At 39.3% G+C, this 16,702-nt stretch overlaps 1 protein-coding gene across 2 annotated transcripts in view; it reads left to right on the top strand.

The window, feature by feature from the left end:
- Positions 1-16,702, top strand: part of PAX5 (paired box 5) — a 308,938-nt gene that overhangs the window by 121,739 nt on the left and 170,497 nt on the right. Inside the window, exon 7 of one of the 2 annotated variants that reach the window (XM_070742266.1) lies at positions 16,595-16,651. The exons of the other annotated variant lie outside the window; for it this stretch is intronic. Within the exon in view, the coding sequence (XP_070598367.1) occupies positions 16,595-16,651 (57 nt within the window). The remainder of the gene's footprint in view (positions 1-16,594; positions 16,652-16,702) is intronic. 2 annotated transcript variants of the gene reach the window in all.

Genomic DNA, 16,702 nt, shown 5'->3' on the forward strand with positions numbered 1-16,702 from the left:
AATTGCCATCAGTTGGAAGACAGTTCTGGAGTTTGGATGGGGTGAAAAAAATTGGGAATAAGCAAAGAAAGGGAAATTATTATTATTATTATTATTATTATTATTATTATTATTATTATTATTATTATTATTAATTGGATTTGTATGCCGCCCCTCTCCGCAGACTCGGGGATTTGTATGCCGCCCCTCTCCGCAGAAATGGACATGGTGCCATGATTTATATTAGCTTCACTCCCAACTCTAATCATGAATTAATTTATCTTCCACCACAGCTGGGAGACAATTTAGTATAGTGGTAAATGAGCTGGACTTCACCTGGGAGACTGTGATTCCCCTTAGGTACAAAAGCTGCCTGGGTGACTTTGAGCCAGTCATTGTTTGCCAATGCAACCCACCTCAAAGGGATATTGTTGTGGGGAAAATAGGAAGCAAAAGCATTAGATATCGGTCACACACACACACACACACACACACACACGCAGAGAGAGAGAGAGAGAGAGAGAGAGAGAGAGAGAGAGAGAGAGAGAGAGAGAGATAATTAGGATAAGGATATAGAGTATTAACAATAACTCCATACTGGAACTATGCTGTGAGAATTGGTTTTGCTCCATGCTTCATAGTTATAATACAAGAAAACAGAGTTGCTGTTGAGTTTTTGGCCAGTAGCGACCTACCGGGGTGATTGATTTCGCTCAGCAAAAAACTTACCTGACAGTGAAATATCTTCCTGTGTATGGGAGATTTTGCTCTCCACTGTGTCAAAGAAATTCAGTTCAACAAGGCTATAGTCATGTCAGTAACCCAGGTGGAAACATGAGACAATACTACCGATTTACTTCTTGGCAACATGATTTTTTACTTACTGTTTGAGACTCTAGTTGCATTGTGGGGAAGGGTGATTATTTTATTTTTTTATTAACTCTTTTTACAGACTACCGAAGAATTGAACAAGCAAATACATACATATAAGATGCTTTTAATGTGAGACATTTCAAACAATAGTACATGTAAAAATAAGTTTAAAAAGGACTTGCTAAACATCATGCAGGCGCAATATTCTGCTTTCGTAAATGTTGTGGTTGGCTCTGGCCCAGCTCCTGCCCCAAGGAATGTGGAGGTGGATGCAGGGGAAACATCAACATGTCATAGGCCTGTTTTATTGCCGACAGAGGCAGGTAGTGCAGTTTCCTCAGACGACGAAGAAGGTGGGGGTGACTTGGAAGAGGGGGGCTTGGCACACAGCCCAGGAAGCCAATCTCCATTATCTTCAGTCGATTCGGATGCAGAAGTCTTGGACCCACGCAGGTGCAGAGTTATGTGTAGAAGAGACCAATTGAGGACATATTACAGGAGATAAGAGAGGCCACCTGTGTTTGGGTGGGGCTCTAGTAATTAGAGCTGCTGATACAAACAGCAGCATGTTGGTTTGGCCGTTGTGGAAAATTATCTGATCGCAGTTCTTCAGGACCGTGTTTTGCTGTTTTCCGGACTTTGTTGATTTTTCACGCCCTTGAAACCAAAGCAGAGCAAAGGGTGTGTGTGTCTCACTTCGTTGGAAGAAGGAGGGCTGTGACGTTTCTTCACAGTTACTAGCTAAGTACTTAAGGACTGATTAAGGGGATTGTACAGCCTACAAGGTTGTTTTGGGACGAGTGCTCTTTGCAATACAAAAAGGATACTTTGTTTCTTTTGAATTTTGTGATAAAGAACATTGTTTTGAATTTTCAAACGTGTGTGTGTCTGAAATTTGTACCCTTGAATTTTCGGGAGGCTCATACCAGAGAGCCCGGCAGAACAGTAAATATAGACAAAAATTCTGCTTCTAATGATTTTCTGCTTAATGGTGATTACAGTGCGCCATATGTGAAAAGCGCACTGAAGTATGAAAAGTAGCACTAAGGCACACAAGACTAGAGAGAAACATTAATAGCAGAGAGTAACTTCAATAGGAGATTTTCTACATTATTAAAAGTCCATGTTTTAATCTTAGTGGTATATTTGCGCTAATGCTGAGTTATACTCTAGCCTGTGTAATCTGTGAGGTTCATGCAATCATGTTTTGTGGTATTGCTGTTTGGCCATATATCTGGCAGTATGAATCCAAGGAGGATTGGAGGAAGAGGAGGAAGAGAGATATAAATGAATACTGTAAGATAATAGCTTATCTTTCTTTATCTATTGGAACGACTATGGCGATTCTCAAGCATCCAGGTCATGATTGTCTCAAAGGTGCTTTTTCAAAGGTAATTGGACTTTCTTTGTTTTTTTTCCTTGAAGACATTTAGCTTCTCGTTCAAGAAGCTTCTTCAGAACTGAAGAAACTTCTTGAGTGAGAAGTGAAATGTCTTCAAGGAAAAACGAAGAGAGTCCAGTTGCCTTTTGAAAAAGCACTTTTGGCATATGCGATGAATTGATAAAATAAGAAACATTTAAAAAGGAAAATAGTTCAAACTAAAGTACCAACATGTGACTGGGGTTCATCTTGGATGGGAGGTGAAAAATGTTGTATTGATTTATTTGGCACTGGACCAGATTATCTCAGGGACCGCCTTCTGCTGCACGAATCCCAGCGACCAGTTAGGTCCCACAGAGTGGGTCTTCTCCGGGTCCTGTCAACTAAACAATGCCGCTTGGCGGGACCCAGGGGAAGAGCCTTCTCTGTGGCGGCCCCAGCCCTCTGGAACCAACTCCCCCCAGAAATTAGAATTGCCCCCACCCTCCTCGCCTTTCGTAAGCTACTTAAAACCCACCTCTGCCGCCAGGCATGGGGGAACTGAGATACTCTTTCCCCCCAGGCCTTTACAATTTTACGCATGGTATGTCTGTATGTATGTTTGGTTTTTATATTAATGGGTTTTTAATCATTTTTAGTATTGGATTATTATTGTACGCTGTCTTATTATTGCTGTTAGCCGTCCCGAGTCTCCGGAGAGGGGTGGCATACAAATCCAATAAATAAATAAATAAAATTTGTTTTGAATTTTTTTTAATCCAATCGCTTATTAAAAGTGTGCATTTCCCATTAATAGATAGTTGGATATTTCACTATTACCTCAAGTACTCATACTTAGAATCAATTGAACAGCTAATACTGTTTAATATTGCACATTTCATTTCTACAACTTACATGCACATAAACACACATATACTATATGCAAAGAATATTTAACTGGGACTCTGAACATTCATTTGATAGCACAATCAGTGAACGTTGAGGTCACAAGTATATTAACTAGAAGCCCATCAAATTTAGGTCTGTCTAAGGAAACAGACCATAGTGTGTGAAAATTAATATTCATATATCTATTTTTTTTTTAGTGCCACGAGACCTTCTTTTGTCATATTCATTGCTATTGTTTTACAGAAAAAGATTAACAAGGCCAATTTTAAAGAACAATTAAACTGAATTCTGAGAAAACTTCTAAAGAAACATATGTATATGTTTGTGTATGTGTTTCTGTATGGCTAGATGTGAGGGTGCGTATGAGAAAGAAACCCGGAAAGAGTGCAAGAGGGTATGTAATTTATGGATCCGTGTCCCACCACATCTCTTTAAAATTACAGTGCCCATTTTCTACCGAAATAATTTCTACAAAGAGTGGCTCCTATTACAGCAAGAGGCGCGTGGACATTGTGATTTATTATTATTTATGGTTCCTGGGGCCTTGTTTATGCACGATGGGTTAGGTGCACAGGGTAGAAATGCCATTATGCAAATGACATTGAATGTCCTTACCAAGCCTAAATAATTTTTGTGTTGGACGATTAAACCTCATCTGTTATTGATATGGGCTGCAGTCAGGCTATTAAAGAGTCCCAACAGTACTTACTCCCAGTAATGGGAAAATTGAGAGGAAGAAGCTAAACAATTGCCTCAAGTGTGCTGTGATTGTCTAGTAGGAGTGGAACATAACAAACCTCCTGAATGAAAATCGTGTTCCCTACTTAGGGATAAATAAAGAAGGGGGAACGTGCCATAAATTAGACTTCGTGATTTGAATCAGCTCACTAGAGAATTTGTGTACGTTCAATTTGTTTATGTAAACATTTTTGGGGACGGTGGGAGCAGGCTGTGGTTGAAAATGCCTGTAGCTATAACTGGCCATCAGATAGTGGTTGTGTTTCGCTCCCCCCCCCCTTTTCTCTGCTCTGAAGGAATGGGCAAAAGGAAGGAGGGTGAGAGGACGGTGTAGTGACCCAATCTCGTCTGCAAACAAGGGAGCTACATCGTCATTGCTCCTTTCTTTTTTTTTGACACAGCTGCGTGGTCACATTTTGATCAGTGTTGATAGCTTATGAATTCCAAAATTGACAAAATTTACAGAAAAATGAGGATAATCCATCTTCCTTAGCAGCCTGTCAGGAGCTGGCTATACTTCATAATCCTCAATTACAGATGCTATTTTCAGACATTTACATGCAGATATTAGAAGAAAATGAAAATGAGAAACAAAGAGAGAATGGAAATGCAGCTATTTATATGTATAAAAGAAAAAAACCCAACAACAACAGGTAAATTCTAGGCCTTTAGATTGGACGTGGAGGTCTCTTTATAAATGCTCCTGAGTGGCTGTAGTAGAGGCACAGATTTTAGCAGGAAACGCAGCTTCCAGCATGCAAATAATAGAAGGTTTAGGTCAAAAACAGGTCAGTTATTCAGAGATATTGGAGTAAAATGTGTTCATGGCAGGGTGCACTAAATAATTCCCACTCTTTAAAAGGAAAATCTCTAGGGAGTGCCACGATTCTAATTGGATTTGGGTGCAAATGAAATACAGCTGCTAATTTTGTTTTAAAAAGAAATCTTTTATAGGAGAAAGATTTCAGGAGTACTTTGTTTTAGCAATGTCAGAATAACGGGAGATTATTTGAACTTTTAGGCAGAACTCCTGCTGTTTTAAAAGCCAATTGGCCAGTGTTATGTAAAACAAAGGGGTTTGGAACCCTGCCATAATTGGCTGTGTAAATAGGATTTACCCCCAAAGAAAAATTTGTGTCATTGATAGCGCAAGGTGGAATTGAAAATGTGATGCAAATGATAGATAGATGAAGACAGGGGTGAGGGGAGGACTCAGTTTTGATAAATGGTCCATCAGATTCTTGCCAGTTCAGAACTGGGGAGGCAAAAGGGAGGTTCTGGTAATGAAATTTCAATTCCTATAAAATTTAAGACAGGAGAGCACCAATGCCATGCAGCTGTACATGGCACAGGGGTTTTTTTCCCCCCCGTGAAGCTGGGGAGATTAATTAGAGCTGCTTTGGATTAAATCTGTGAACCATGTCAAATGTTACAATTTCTCCCCCTGTCTTTTGTGGCCTGACAGCAGAGCTTTTGTGGAAAGCTCTGATTGCTAATATAACCCTTACATTTTCCTAGTGCATTTGGCTAATATGAGATTGCCCATGAATGCTTATGCAAGAAAGCCCCCCAGGTAATTCACATGCCTTATATAAGGAGGTCGTGTATGGCTTAAAAAAAATCTGAAGTTTTTAAATTTGGGCATTTAGAAAACATTTGCCGTCAGGTATGGGGGAATTGAAACATCTCCCCCGGGCCTATACAGTTTATGTATGGTATGCTTGTGTGTATGTTTGCTTTTAATAATGGGGCTTTTAGTGTTCCTTTTAAATTATTAGATTTGTTATATATTGTTTATTATTGCTGTGAGCCGCCCCGAGTCTACGGAGAGGGGCGGCTTACAAATCTAATAAATAAATAAAATAAATAAATAAATAATTTTTGACTGGATGCCTTTAAAAGTGGACATATCTCATAGCAGGCATTGTTTCGAAATAATTTTTTAGTAGGATTCGCAGAAAAGAGAGTGGATATGAAAAGGTATTTTAGACCAACGGAGAGGGGTGGCATACAAATCTAATAAATAATAATAATAATAATAATAATAATGATGATGATGATGATGATGGAGAAATTTTAACTTTGTGCATCCCCAAATGAACTGCACTGATTCATGCTTTCCTGACCAGCATAGACTGGGACTTAGTTATTTAGTTGCTTTGCAGAATGAGATTTATTTATTCATTTATTTGATTGTTATGCCGGCCAACTCCCTAGGGACTCTGGGCAGCATATTAAACAAATAAACAAATAAACAAACAAGCAGTCTTTCCACCTCCTGAATGTCCTAATGTAGTTCAGTTTAAAACCAATTTTAGAATAGGTTTTAAAAAATATTTTTAAGGAAAGAGAGTTTTAGAAATGTATTTTGAGGGAAAATATATATAAATATAAATACGTGTATTTATGAAATAGGCTCCTCCCCTATTTTAGGGAATCTTCTTCGGTTCCTCATACCACAACTAGCATGAAAAGGGAGCCCCCATCCTAATTTTTTCTTCTTTGCAGAAGAAAATGGGCTAGGGAATTTGGGAACCACTTCTGATACCTGGATCTGCATTAATTTTGAGTAAGACAATCTCCCCCCACTAAAATTAAGTTTGATATTATCTTGGTAGCAATATTTATTTCATTAAAATATATTTTTTTCTTTTGTTTTATAACATTTGAATTAAGAAATTAATTATATGTAATCCATGCAATAATGAATGTTTTGTGATGATTCCATGACAATAACTTCAGCAGCTGGAATATACATCACATGATTCAGCAAATAAATAAATCACAAATATAACACCTGGCATAGCTTAATCATATGTTGCATTTCCTTTTATATTTTTACTAATACTAAATGACAGATAACCAGTTATTTATTTATCATTTATTTATTAGATTTGTATGCCGCCCCTCTCCCAGGGGACTGAGTTATGTTCATGTTCAAATGGATAACCACTTATGTTCATGTTCAAATGGATGAGTTATTGTAAACATGGAGAAATAGTCAACTGCCCTTAATCTAGAGTCTATTTTTAGTCATCTGGAGGCCGAAAATATCATGAAAATCAATTTATAAGCAATAGAGCAGTGTTTTTCAACCAGTGTGCCACGAGACATGATCAGGTGTGCCGCGAAGAAGGAAGCTCAGGCTCCGGTCTTGCAACTTTTTGCTGAGGGTGCGAAGAGCAAAAAGTTGTGAGACCAGAAGCTGAGCTTCCTTCTTCGCCCCTTCCAAGTTTTCTGGCAGCTGCAGCGCCCCGCCTGGCTGGAGCTTTCCTGGTGGCGACGGCAGGTGAGTTTTGGGGCCCAATGGGAGGGCACCGGCAGTGGGAGTGGGAGTGCGCTGGCAACAGCGGCACCAGGCAGTAGCCACAGGGTGGCAGCAGAGCGGTCGGCTGCAAGCGGGAACTCCAGGGCGGAGCACCAATGGCGGCGGCTGGATGTATAGCTGGACGCCGTACATGCTGGCCCATTGGGATGGGATGGAGGTGCCAGCCCTGCGTCCATGCCCAGCGAAGCGCCAGCATGTACGGCGTCCAGCAACATGTCCAGCCGCTGCCATTGGTGCCTCCGCCCTGGAGCTCCTGCTCGCAGCCGACCGCCCTGCCACCGCCCCACGGCTACTACCTGATGCTGCTGTGGGCGGCATGGTATACAAGAGAGAAAGAGAGAGATAGCAAGAGAGAGAGAGAGAGAGAGAGGAAGAGAGAAAAAGAGAGGGGGAGAGAGAAAGAGAGAGAGAAAGCAAGAGAGAGAGAGAAAAGGAGAGGAAGGGAGAGAGAGATAAATGAGAGAAAAAAGGGGAGAAAAAAAGAGAAATGAGAAAATGATTGAGGCAGAGAATGAGAGGAAAGAGAGAGAAACAAAAGAGAGAGAGAAGTGACTCTTGATTTAAAACATATGATAAAAAGCACCCAAAGAATAAGAGAGGAAAAAAACCTAGCCCTCACCTGTTTTTGGAAATGGTTCAAGAGTGTGTATACACAAACACACACAGGGGGTGGGTGGGGAAGGAGACAGGGATGGAAAAAGAGAGGAGAGTGTCTTAGAGTGGCATTTTGGTTGGTGGTATGCCCCAGGATTTTGTAAATGTAAAAAATGTGCCGCGTCTCAAAAAAGGTTGAAAATCACTGCAATAGAGAATACATTCCTAGGGTAGCTAACCTCTTAACTTATCTCCAGGGTCAGAAGTTTGTTTCAAATGAAAGCTTAGACTGTATGTTGTTGACAATATTATTTGACCCATGCATCTGAGGCCAAAATCAACCTCTGTTTAATGTAGACATAAGTTACTATAAAATGACCTAAGAAACCTTCCTACTATTTATTTTTCCTAATTTATGCTTCTACTGCAAATGATGTGTCTAATTAGAGGAATAATTGTCATGCTAAAGACTCTGCAATGGGACTCTACCTATATATTAGCAGCGGTGGGTTGCTACTGGTATGGCATGGTTCTACAAACTGGTAGTAGCGGTGGCAGGAGCTCTGCCCACCCATCCCAGTTGCTTCTGTGCATGTGCAAAAGCATTGCACGAACCGGTAGTGAAGGGATTTAGAACCCAAGGCTGATATAAGTCACATTTGTTAGAACACTGCTTATACGATTAAGCATCCCAAAGAATTTTAATCCAGAATTTATTGCCCTGAAGTACAGAGGACATTTGTATATTTTACATATATGAATAGCTACATGCAAACATTTAGGTGCCATTGGTCAAACTCTACATTTCAGTGAACCTGTAAGTGAATTGAAGTTGGCACAATCTCTGCATGATACAGAGGTATGCATAATATCTTTCTGTAAATTGAACTGAATACTTACTATTTATAGATAATTGTAACAATGGGGTGAATATGCAGATGTTTGCACACCCTTTTATTCTTTAATAACAGCTTCCAGTACTTTCTACTCTCCTTGTAGAGTTTTTATTGCTCAGAAACTTTGATAGATCTTCTTGCATGTATATTTGAAGTCTCCTACAGATTTTTCAATAATACAGTGCTCCCTCGATTTCCGCGGGGGATGCGTTCCGAGACCGCCCGCGAAAGTCGAATTTCCGCGAAGTAGAGATGCGGAAGTAAATACACCATTTTTGGCTATGGACAGTATCACAAGTCTTCCCTTAACACTTTAAACCCCTAAATTACCATTTCCCATTCCCTTAACAACCATTTACTCACCATTATTACTGGTAGTCACCATTGAATAAGACACTTAGTGATCCTGATATTTATAAACATAATTATTTATTAACAATAATTATTATTTTTTGTTATTTATTTGCAAAAATTATTAGTTTGGCGATGACATATGACGTCATCGGGTGGGAAAAACCATGGTATAGGAAAAAAGCCGCGAAGTATTTTTTAATTAATATTTTTTGAAAAACCGTGGTATAGGCTATTCGCGAAGTTCGAACCCGCGAAAATCGAGGGAACACCGTATTCAAATTTGCAAATATTCAGATTTTTTAATCCTTTTTTTGGTAGATGCTTCATGGTTTGTTTAGAGATATGCATGTTTCAGATTTTGGTCTTGCAATGGAGAAACTGAAATGTTTTTCAGCTTCATTTTTTCCCACTGACTATGGAACATTAACTTCCAGGAAATGTTGGTGTTTAATTGAATCCATTTTTTTTCTTTCACCCATATAATATATCTAGAGACACTTGCTGCCACACAATCGAAAACACAGTAGAGCCATTTCCATGTTTAATAGTTAGCAAGAAGAGCTTTTCTTCCAACGCTTTTACCCTTTAACTGCATGTGTGACTGAATAATTCAAGTTTGATTTCATCAGTCAGATCATTTTGTTCCAAAGCATTTCAAGATTTTCTTTTCCATATTTAAACTATTTTAAATTTTGCTTTTGTGATATGGTTGGAGAAAATATTTCCTTATGACCACTCTTCCAGGCAGATTACTATTGTATGAGCAACCTGATCCAGCAGACTATCTATCTATCTATCTATCTCTCTCTCTCTCTCTCTCTCTCTCTCTCTCTCTCTCTCTCTCTCTCTCTCTCTCTCTCTCTCTCTCTCTCTCTCTCTCTCTATCTATCTATCTATCTATCTATCTATCTATCTATCTAGTTAGTTTGTCCAATACACAATAATACACAATGAAGGTTATAGAGGATATAGTAGATAAGAAATAGGAGATATAGGAGAGACTATAGGACAGGGGACGGAAGGCACTCTAGTGCATTTATGTACGCCCCTTACTGACCCCTTAGGAATCTAGAGAGGTCAACCGTGTATAGTCTAAGGGTAATATGTTGGGGGTTAGGGGATGATACTATAGAGTCCAGTAAGGAGTTCCACGCTTCAACAACCCGATTACTAAAGTCATATTTTTTACAGTCAAGTTTGGAGCAGTTAATATTAAGCTTGAATCTGTTGCGTGCTCTTGTGTTGTTGTGGTTGAAGCTGAAGTAGTCTTTGACAGGCAGGACATTGCAGCATATGATCTTGTGGGCAATACTTAGATCATGTTTATGGCCAAATGCTATGTTGGTTGTTATTTAGCCAAACATTTTAGTTATCCCTTCACACTGAATCGTGAGTTCGATTTTGTAGACCTGGCTAGTTCTAAAAGAGTTCAGGCAGAGTTTTTCTTTGATGGACCCAATTCCATGCATCTTCCATTTCTTAACAGTATTTCTCACAATTGAAAATGTAAGCTATAAGTATTCAGAGATTTTTAAAATAGCCTTTGCATGTTTTGTTGTAAGTGTCAATTATCAGACATCTGCTTAGAGGAGCCCATTGTAGTTGAAAGTAGACAGAACGACATGAGCCAAGAAGAATTAGGGTGTTAGCTTACCTGGGGAATCATCTTCACCTGGCAAATTATTGGCCTAATAAAACAATAATCTCTTGAGGCTTCAGAAGAAAATAAAAAGCGCTACTGAATCAACAAGATTAGAAGTAACGTGAGAAAATATTATTTTACTGAAAGAGTAGTAGATGCTTGGAACAAACTTCCAACAGATGTAGTTGGTAAATTTCACAGTAACTGAATTTAAACATGCCTGGGATAAACATATATCCATCCTAAGATAAAATACAGAAAATAGTATAAGGGCAGACTAGATGGACCATGAGGTCTTTTTCTGCCGTCAATCTTCTATGCGTCTATGTTTCTAACAAAAGAATGTCCAAACCTACAATTTGACTATGAGCACCAAAAACACTTGCTTTTCACTGTATGTAAAACAGCTAGGGTATATAGCTCCTAGTAGTGATGGGCGAACCGAACTCACACAATTCGGGTCCGTACCGAATTTTGCGGTGTTCGGTATGCCGAACCCGAACCCGAAATGTTTTGAAACTTTGGGCAAACTTCAGGGTCGTGTTCGGCGTTTGGAGCTTTGACGTCACCGGCAGGTTGCTAAGGACAGCAAGGTGATCACTTCCTGGATTCCGCCCCTGGAATCTCTTCGTGGGAGGAATTCCCCAGCTCCTTCAAAGGGAGGTCTTCACATAAAAATAAACATTGTTATTTTTACGAAAAAGGACACCGCAGCGGCGCTGCAAGCAAAGGGCGGTCCTTTCACGTAAAAATAAACATGTTGGGTTCGCCCATCACTAGCCCCTAGATTAAGAAAAAAACAGGAATAATAGTAATTCATAAGATAATGTCTTATGTATTCCCCAGAGCTGATGATTGGTGTTACTCTGGATTTTCTCCCTGGGACTCTTCAAAGATGATACTCCCATCTTCATCTGGGAAAGAGACATTGAACATACAGCTGCAATTTGTGAAAACAAGTCCTTGTTTGGATGATAGTCCATACCATAACAAAGCCACATATGCATATTAAAGTCCTTCATGAGTTGGGCGACATATAAATTAGATTAATAAATAAATAAATAAGATTAATAAATAAAATTTATCCTCAAACTGGAAAGTGTATGTATATCTTATAGATCAGTGATGGCAAACCTTTTTTGGTTTGTGTGGCAAAAAGGAATGGGTGTGAGAGTGCACACGCACATCCCTACACCCATTCCCTCCCCCCACAAATGTACACAGGCCTCACTGAAGCTGAAAAAACAGACCAATGGGCAAACCGGAAGTTCAGAAATATGGACTTCCAGCTTGCCTGTTGTGCTGTTTTTGTATTCCAGAAGCTTCAGGGAAGCTTCCTGAAGCCCTGGAGTGTGAAAAACAGCACAATGGACAAACCGGAAGTCTGTTTTTCCAAAATTCTGGTTTGCCTTTTGGGCCACTTCTTGCACTCTGGGGCTTCAGGGAAGCTTTCCTGAAGCCTCCAGAGGGCGAAACGGCCTTCCCCAAGGCAAAAAATGAGCTGGCCAGTGTGTACATGCGCACTGGAGCTGACATAGGGCAATGCCTCACGTGCCCTCTGTTCTGCCTGACTGGCTCAGGCAATGCATAATAGTCCAAGGAAAAGAAATCAAACACACACATGCTCTGCTAATCAGTAAACTTGTATTAAATAAACAAAAAAGAGTTACTCAAAACAGTTCTTAGTGTCCAAAAACAATGATAGTGCAAGGCTTACTTCAGCCGCATACAAAAACACAGGAAAAAACAAACAAAGACAACCTGGAATGAGCAAAGACGTTTCAGGAGTCCTTTTGAATCTTTGAAGCAAACAGCAAGTCCCAGAATTTTCACCTCCCACTTGCCTGAAAAAGCTGGGATGAAAACTCCAACGGCACGGAACAGAAACTTCAGAGCAGGAACCACAAAATAACACAGATAAACAGCCACAGTTTGCCTTGGGCCTCTGTTCCCTTTTATCCCTTTATCCCTCATTAAGGAAACCACACCCAGCCCTCAGTATAAGAACCACACCCAGTCCAGGTGCTACTATGATGACTTGTAATACTCCTTCAGCCGATCCCTTCTCTGCATAGCTCTTCTGCTACACAGATCAATATATTGATCTGCAGAAGAATCCAGAGACGAAAGACTGTCTGAGGGACTGTATGCCAAATCCCCTGGGCTATCTGCTGAATCCTGCGTACCAGTGGCCTCGTCCTCCTGGCTGTCTGCCACGTCTTCCTGGCTGTCTGCCACATCTTCCTGGCTGTCAGCCAGGCTTTCACATTCAGTGTGTGCCGCGTCTCTCCCATCTGTGGGAGCAACGGCTGGCCCAGGCCCAAACACATCACCCTCCAATATGGCTCCACGTGGAATCTGTGGTATGCCTGCCATAGGTTCATCATCACTGTTATAGATGGTGGAATAGCTTTTGATTAAAATGTTTTATATCCATCTTCCCACAATTTTCTAACTTTCAGAACTGGTTTCAAAACAGAAGATTGCAATTCTCTTATTTAGAAATGGCTTGTAATTTAAAAAGAAGAAGAAAAGAAATAGAGGTGCCACTGTGAGAAAAAAATGCCATGAAGGTACTCGAGAGTTAATGAGATCCCTTTATTAAAGGTTCAATTTTAAGAAGTCCAGCATTCTTATAGCAGTGTGGTGTCACTGAAAGTGTGGCGTTCTTTCCCCTGAAAAGGGGGGACATGATCGAAACATTTAAATATATTAAAGGGTTAAATAAGGTTCAGGAGGGAAGTGTTTTTAATAGGAAAGTGAACACAAGAACAAGGGGACACAATCTGAAGTTAGTTGGGGGAAAGATCAAAAGCAACATGAGAAAATATTATTTTACTGAAAGAGTAGTAGATCCTTGGAACAAACTTCCAGCAGACGTGGTAGATAAATCCACAGTAACTGAATTTAAACATGCCTGGGATAAACATATATCCATCCTAAGATAAAATACAGAAAATAGTATAAGGGCAGACTAGATGGACCATGAGGTCTTTTTCTGCCGTCAGACTTCTATGTTTCTATGTTTCCTCAACTGAGTACTAGTATTTCTCTGAAGTAGGCTTATACATTTCAGCGTGTGTTCAAGAATAGGAGAAAATAAATATATTTTAAGCCTTCTAGTCTGGCCTAGGTTTTCAGTGGGTTTTATTGTGCTTCAGATAATAAGGGTTGCATATTTACACAGCATTTTATTTTCCTAAATCATAAAGTACTTACAAGTAATATTTCAGGGACCCTTGTAGCTATTATTTATGACGAGCTGTATTATTTTGCCTATGTTGTAATTGAACTGGAAAGATATTCTTTCTTCTCCCCCCATTGCTTTTAATAGTTTAAAAATCCCAAAAGTCAGATCCAAAGTCAACATTTTGTACTAGTTGAATGCATTAGGTGTATTAGTGAATGAGTAATAATGCAAGAATAATAGACTTAAATATGTCTTTCCTTTCCTTCTTTCCTCCCCGCCCCTTCCCTTCCCCCTTTCCTTTCTCTTCCCTTCTTTTTCTTTCTTTCTTTTTTAATGTACATAACGTATGCATTTTTATTTTTGCATTTTTCCATGTCTTTTTCTGTCTCTACTTTAAGAGCTATAAAACAATATATGACTCAATTATAAATGAATGTGAGTTCAATTGATTCAGTGTCTGTAGTTATGATTCACTGTTGGATAACTTCAGTTCATGCTGTGTTGGTATATGGAAGTTAAATGTGCTTACTTTTTGTTTTATTTTTAGGCTGATTTATGCTTAGTGCTTATATCTCTGTGCTTTCTTTGATTGTATGCTTAAAATTGGTTGGCTCCTTTACATTTATTATTAAACACTGAGAGCAAAATAACAATAAATAATTACATTATAAGATATGATGGGCTTTAGTTCCTATGATAGGACCTGTTTACCGGAAACATCAGAGATAGATTTATATATGTATTTATTTATGAGCCTATTATGTTACTTTAATTGCAAAAGACTTTTTTAAGGTAGTGTTTTTCAATCATAGCAACTTTTAAGAGGTGTGAACTACAATTCCCAAAATTCCCCAGACCAACTGATTAGGGACTTCTTAGAGTAGAAATTGCTGAAATTGAGAAGCACTCCTCTAAGCTCTGTCCAACTTATAGAAAGCATGAGATTGTTTTAAAAATAAAGAAATATATCATAGGGTGTGGAAGGTTGAGAACACTTTGTTCAGAATCAGGAGAGTGGGAGATAATTGCACTTCTCCCAGAGTTCATTATTTTAGCTAAAATTCCCTACATCTATTATTCACCTGAATCAGCACAACCTAATAGTGTTTTGATTTGCTGAAATAAATAACTTTTCTGTGAAACCTCCATTTTCATTTTGTTGCCACAATCTATAGAAATATGATTATGTGAAGGTGGCTGAACAGAGGGAAGCTTATGAAGCAGAGCAGATCCTTGATCAACTTTCTGAATCTAAACCATTGTGCAAATATTGTAATCAACCAAAAAATGCACTCATCAACCCACTTCCCTACAGGGAGTTGATTTATCTCCTATTTTTGCTGCTTGTTTTACAGTAGATACAAAGATTAAGTTATCCGGCATCTGGTAGGCCACCGTACCTGACTGATGGATTATACCTTTGTAAATCACATGGTATGCAGGAATGATTTGTAAACTGCCCCACCAGTTTAAAAAGGTACAAGTCTGAGTTATAACCCTTAGTTGGATCTCTGTCTACGTAGCACACCTAGTATAATTTACTTATTTATTTATTCAATTTTTATGCCGCCCTTCTCCTTAGACTTAGGGCGGCTTACAACATGTTAGCAATAGCACTTTTTTAACAGAGCTAGGCTATTGCCCCCACAATCCGGGTCCTCATTTTACCCATCTCGGATGGATGGAAGGCTGAGTCAACCTTGAGCCGGTGATGAGATTTGAACCGCTGACCTTCAGATCTACAAGTCAGCTTCAGTGGCCTGCAGTACAGCACTCTACCTGCTGTGCCACCCCGGCTCATAATGTTAATAGCATTAGCATTTAGACTTATATACCACTTCATAGTGCGTTTACAGCCCTCTCTAAGCGGTTTACAGAATCAGCATATTGCCCTCAACAATCCGCGTCCTCATTTTACCCACCTCAAAAGAAGGCTGAGTCAACCTTGAGCCGGTGATGAGATTTGAACTGCTGAACTACAGCTAGCTGTTAGCTGAAGTAGCCTGCAGTGCTGCACTCTAACCACTGCACCACCCCGGCTCTTTAATGGCTGGCAGTCACTCTCAAGCATCTTATTTTATTATTATTTATTGATTGATTGATTTTGTCCAATACACAATGAGGGGTTTAGTGGGTATACACATAGTAAAATACATAATGAAGGTTATAGAGGATATACTGATCTTAGCTTGCTGTTGAGGTCTTGCTAATTTTTCTATGTGAAAACTTTTTAATTGGAGGAATAACAGATCAGGGCTGCATCCAAAGAGCACTTTGCTACCTAATTATGCCTTCAACATCTCATTTTTTTTCTTACTATTACCCCCATTTTATAAATTTGGACTTTTTAAAATAAAAACTTGGCTTGCATTAACTGAGCTTCACTAAGCCAAACTATGACCTATTTTTAACCAAGTGTAGTAGTCTACCAAAGACTTGGTAAACCTGTTATTTTTTTCCTTGCCTAGTAGTACAATTAAGTACCTGGCAAATCACATGGCTGATACCTTTAGAGAGCCAAGCATGCACTTCTCCCTTAGATCATCATAAAGTCCTTAACTACATGTCAGTGTCCTGCTACCATGTAGAATTTAGCAGGAATTGCAGAAAAAAAGAGTGCCTCCAATAATAGAATTTAAAAGCATTTTTTAAAAGTTCTCTGCACTCTTAACACAGCAAATAAACTATTCTCCTGATATTTCTGTTTTTTTTCTCCCCCATGCTATGGCAGTGGTGCTCCATGCTGATGAGACAATACTTGGTGCAACCCCAGGCAATCATTTTTCAGGTAATTTCTTAGGATACCAAACACCTGACTCATACTTTTTCAGGTATGAAA

Source organism: Erythrolamprus reginae, chromosome 2 (genome assembly GCF_031021105.1).
Source record: "Erythrolamprus reginae isolate rEryReg1 chromosome 2, rEryReg1.hap1, whole genome shotgun sequence".
In the NCBI taxonomy this organism is placed as follows: Eukaryota; Metazoa; Chordata; class Lepidosauria; order Squamata; family Dipsadidae; genus Erythrolamprus; species Erythrolamprus reginae.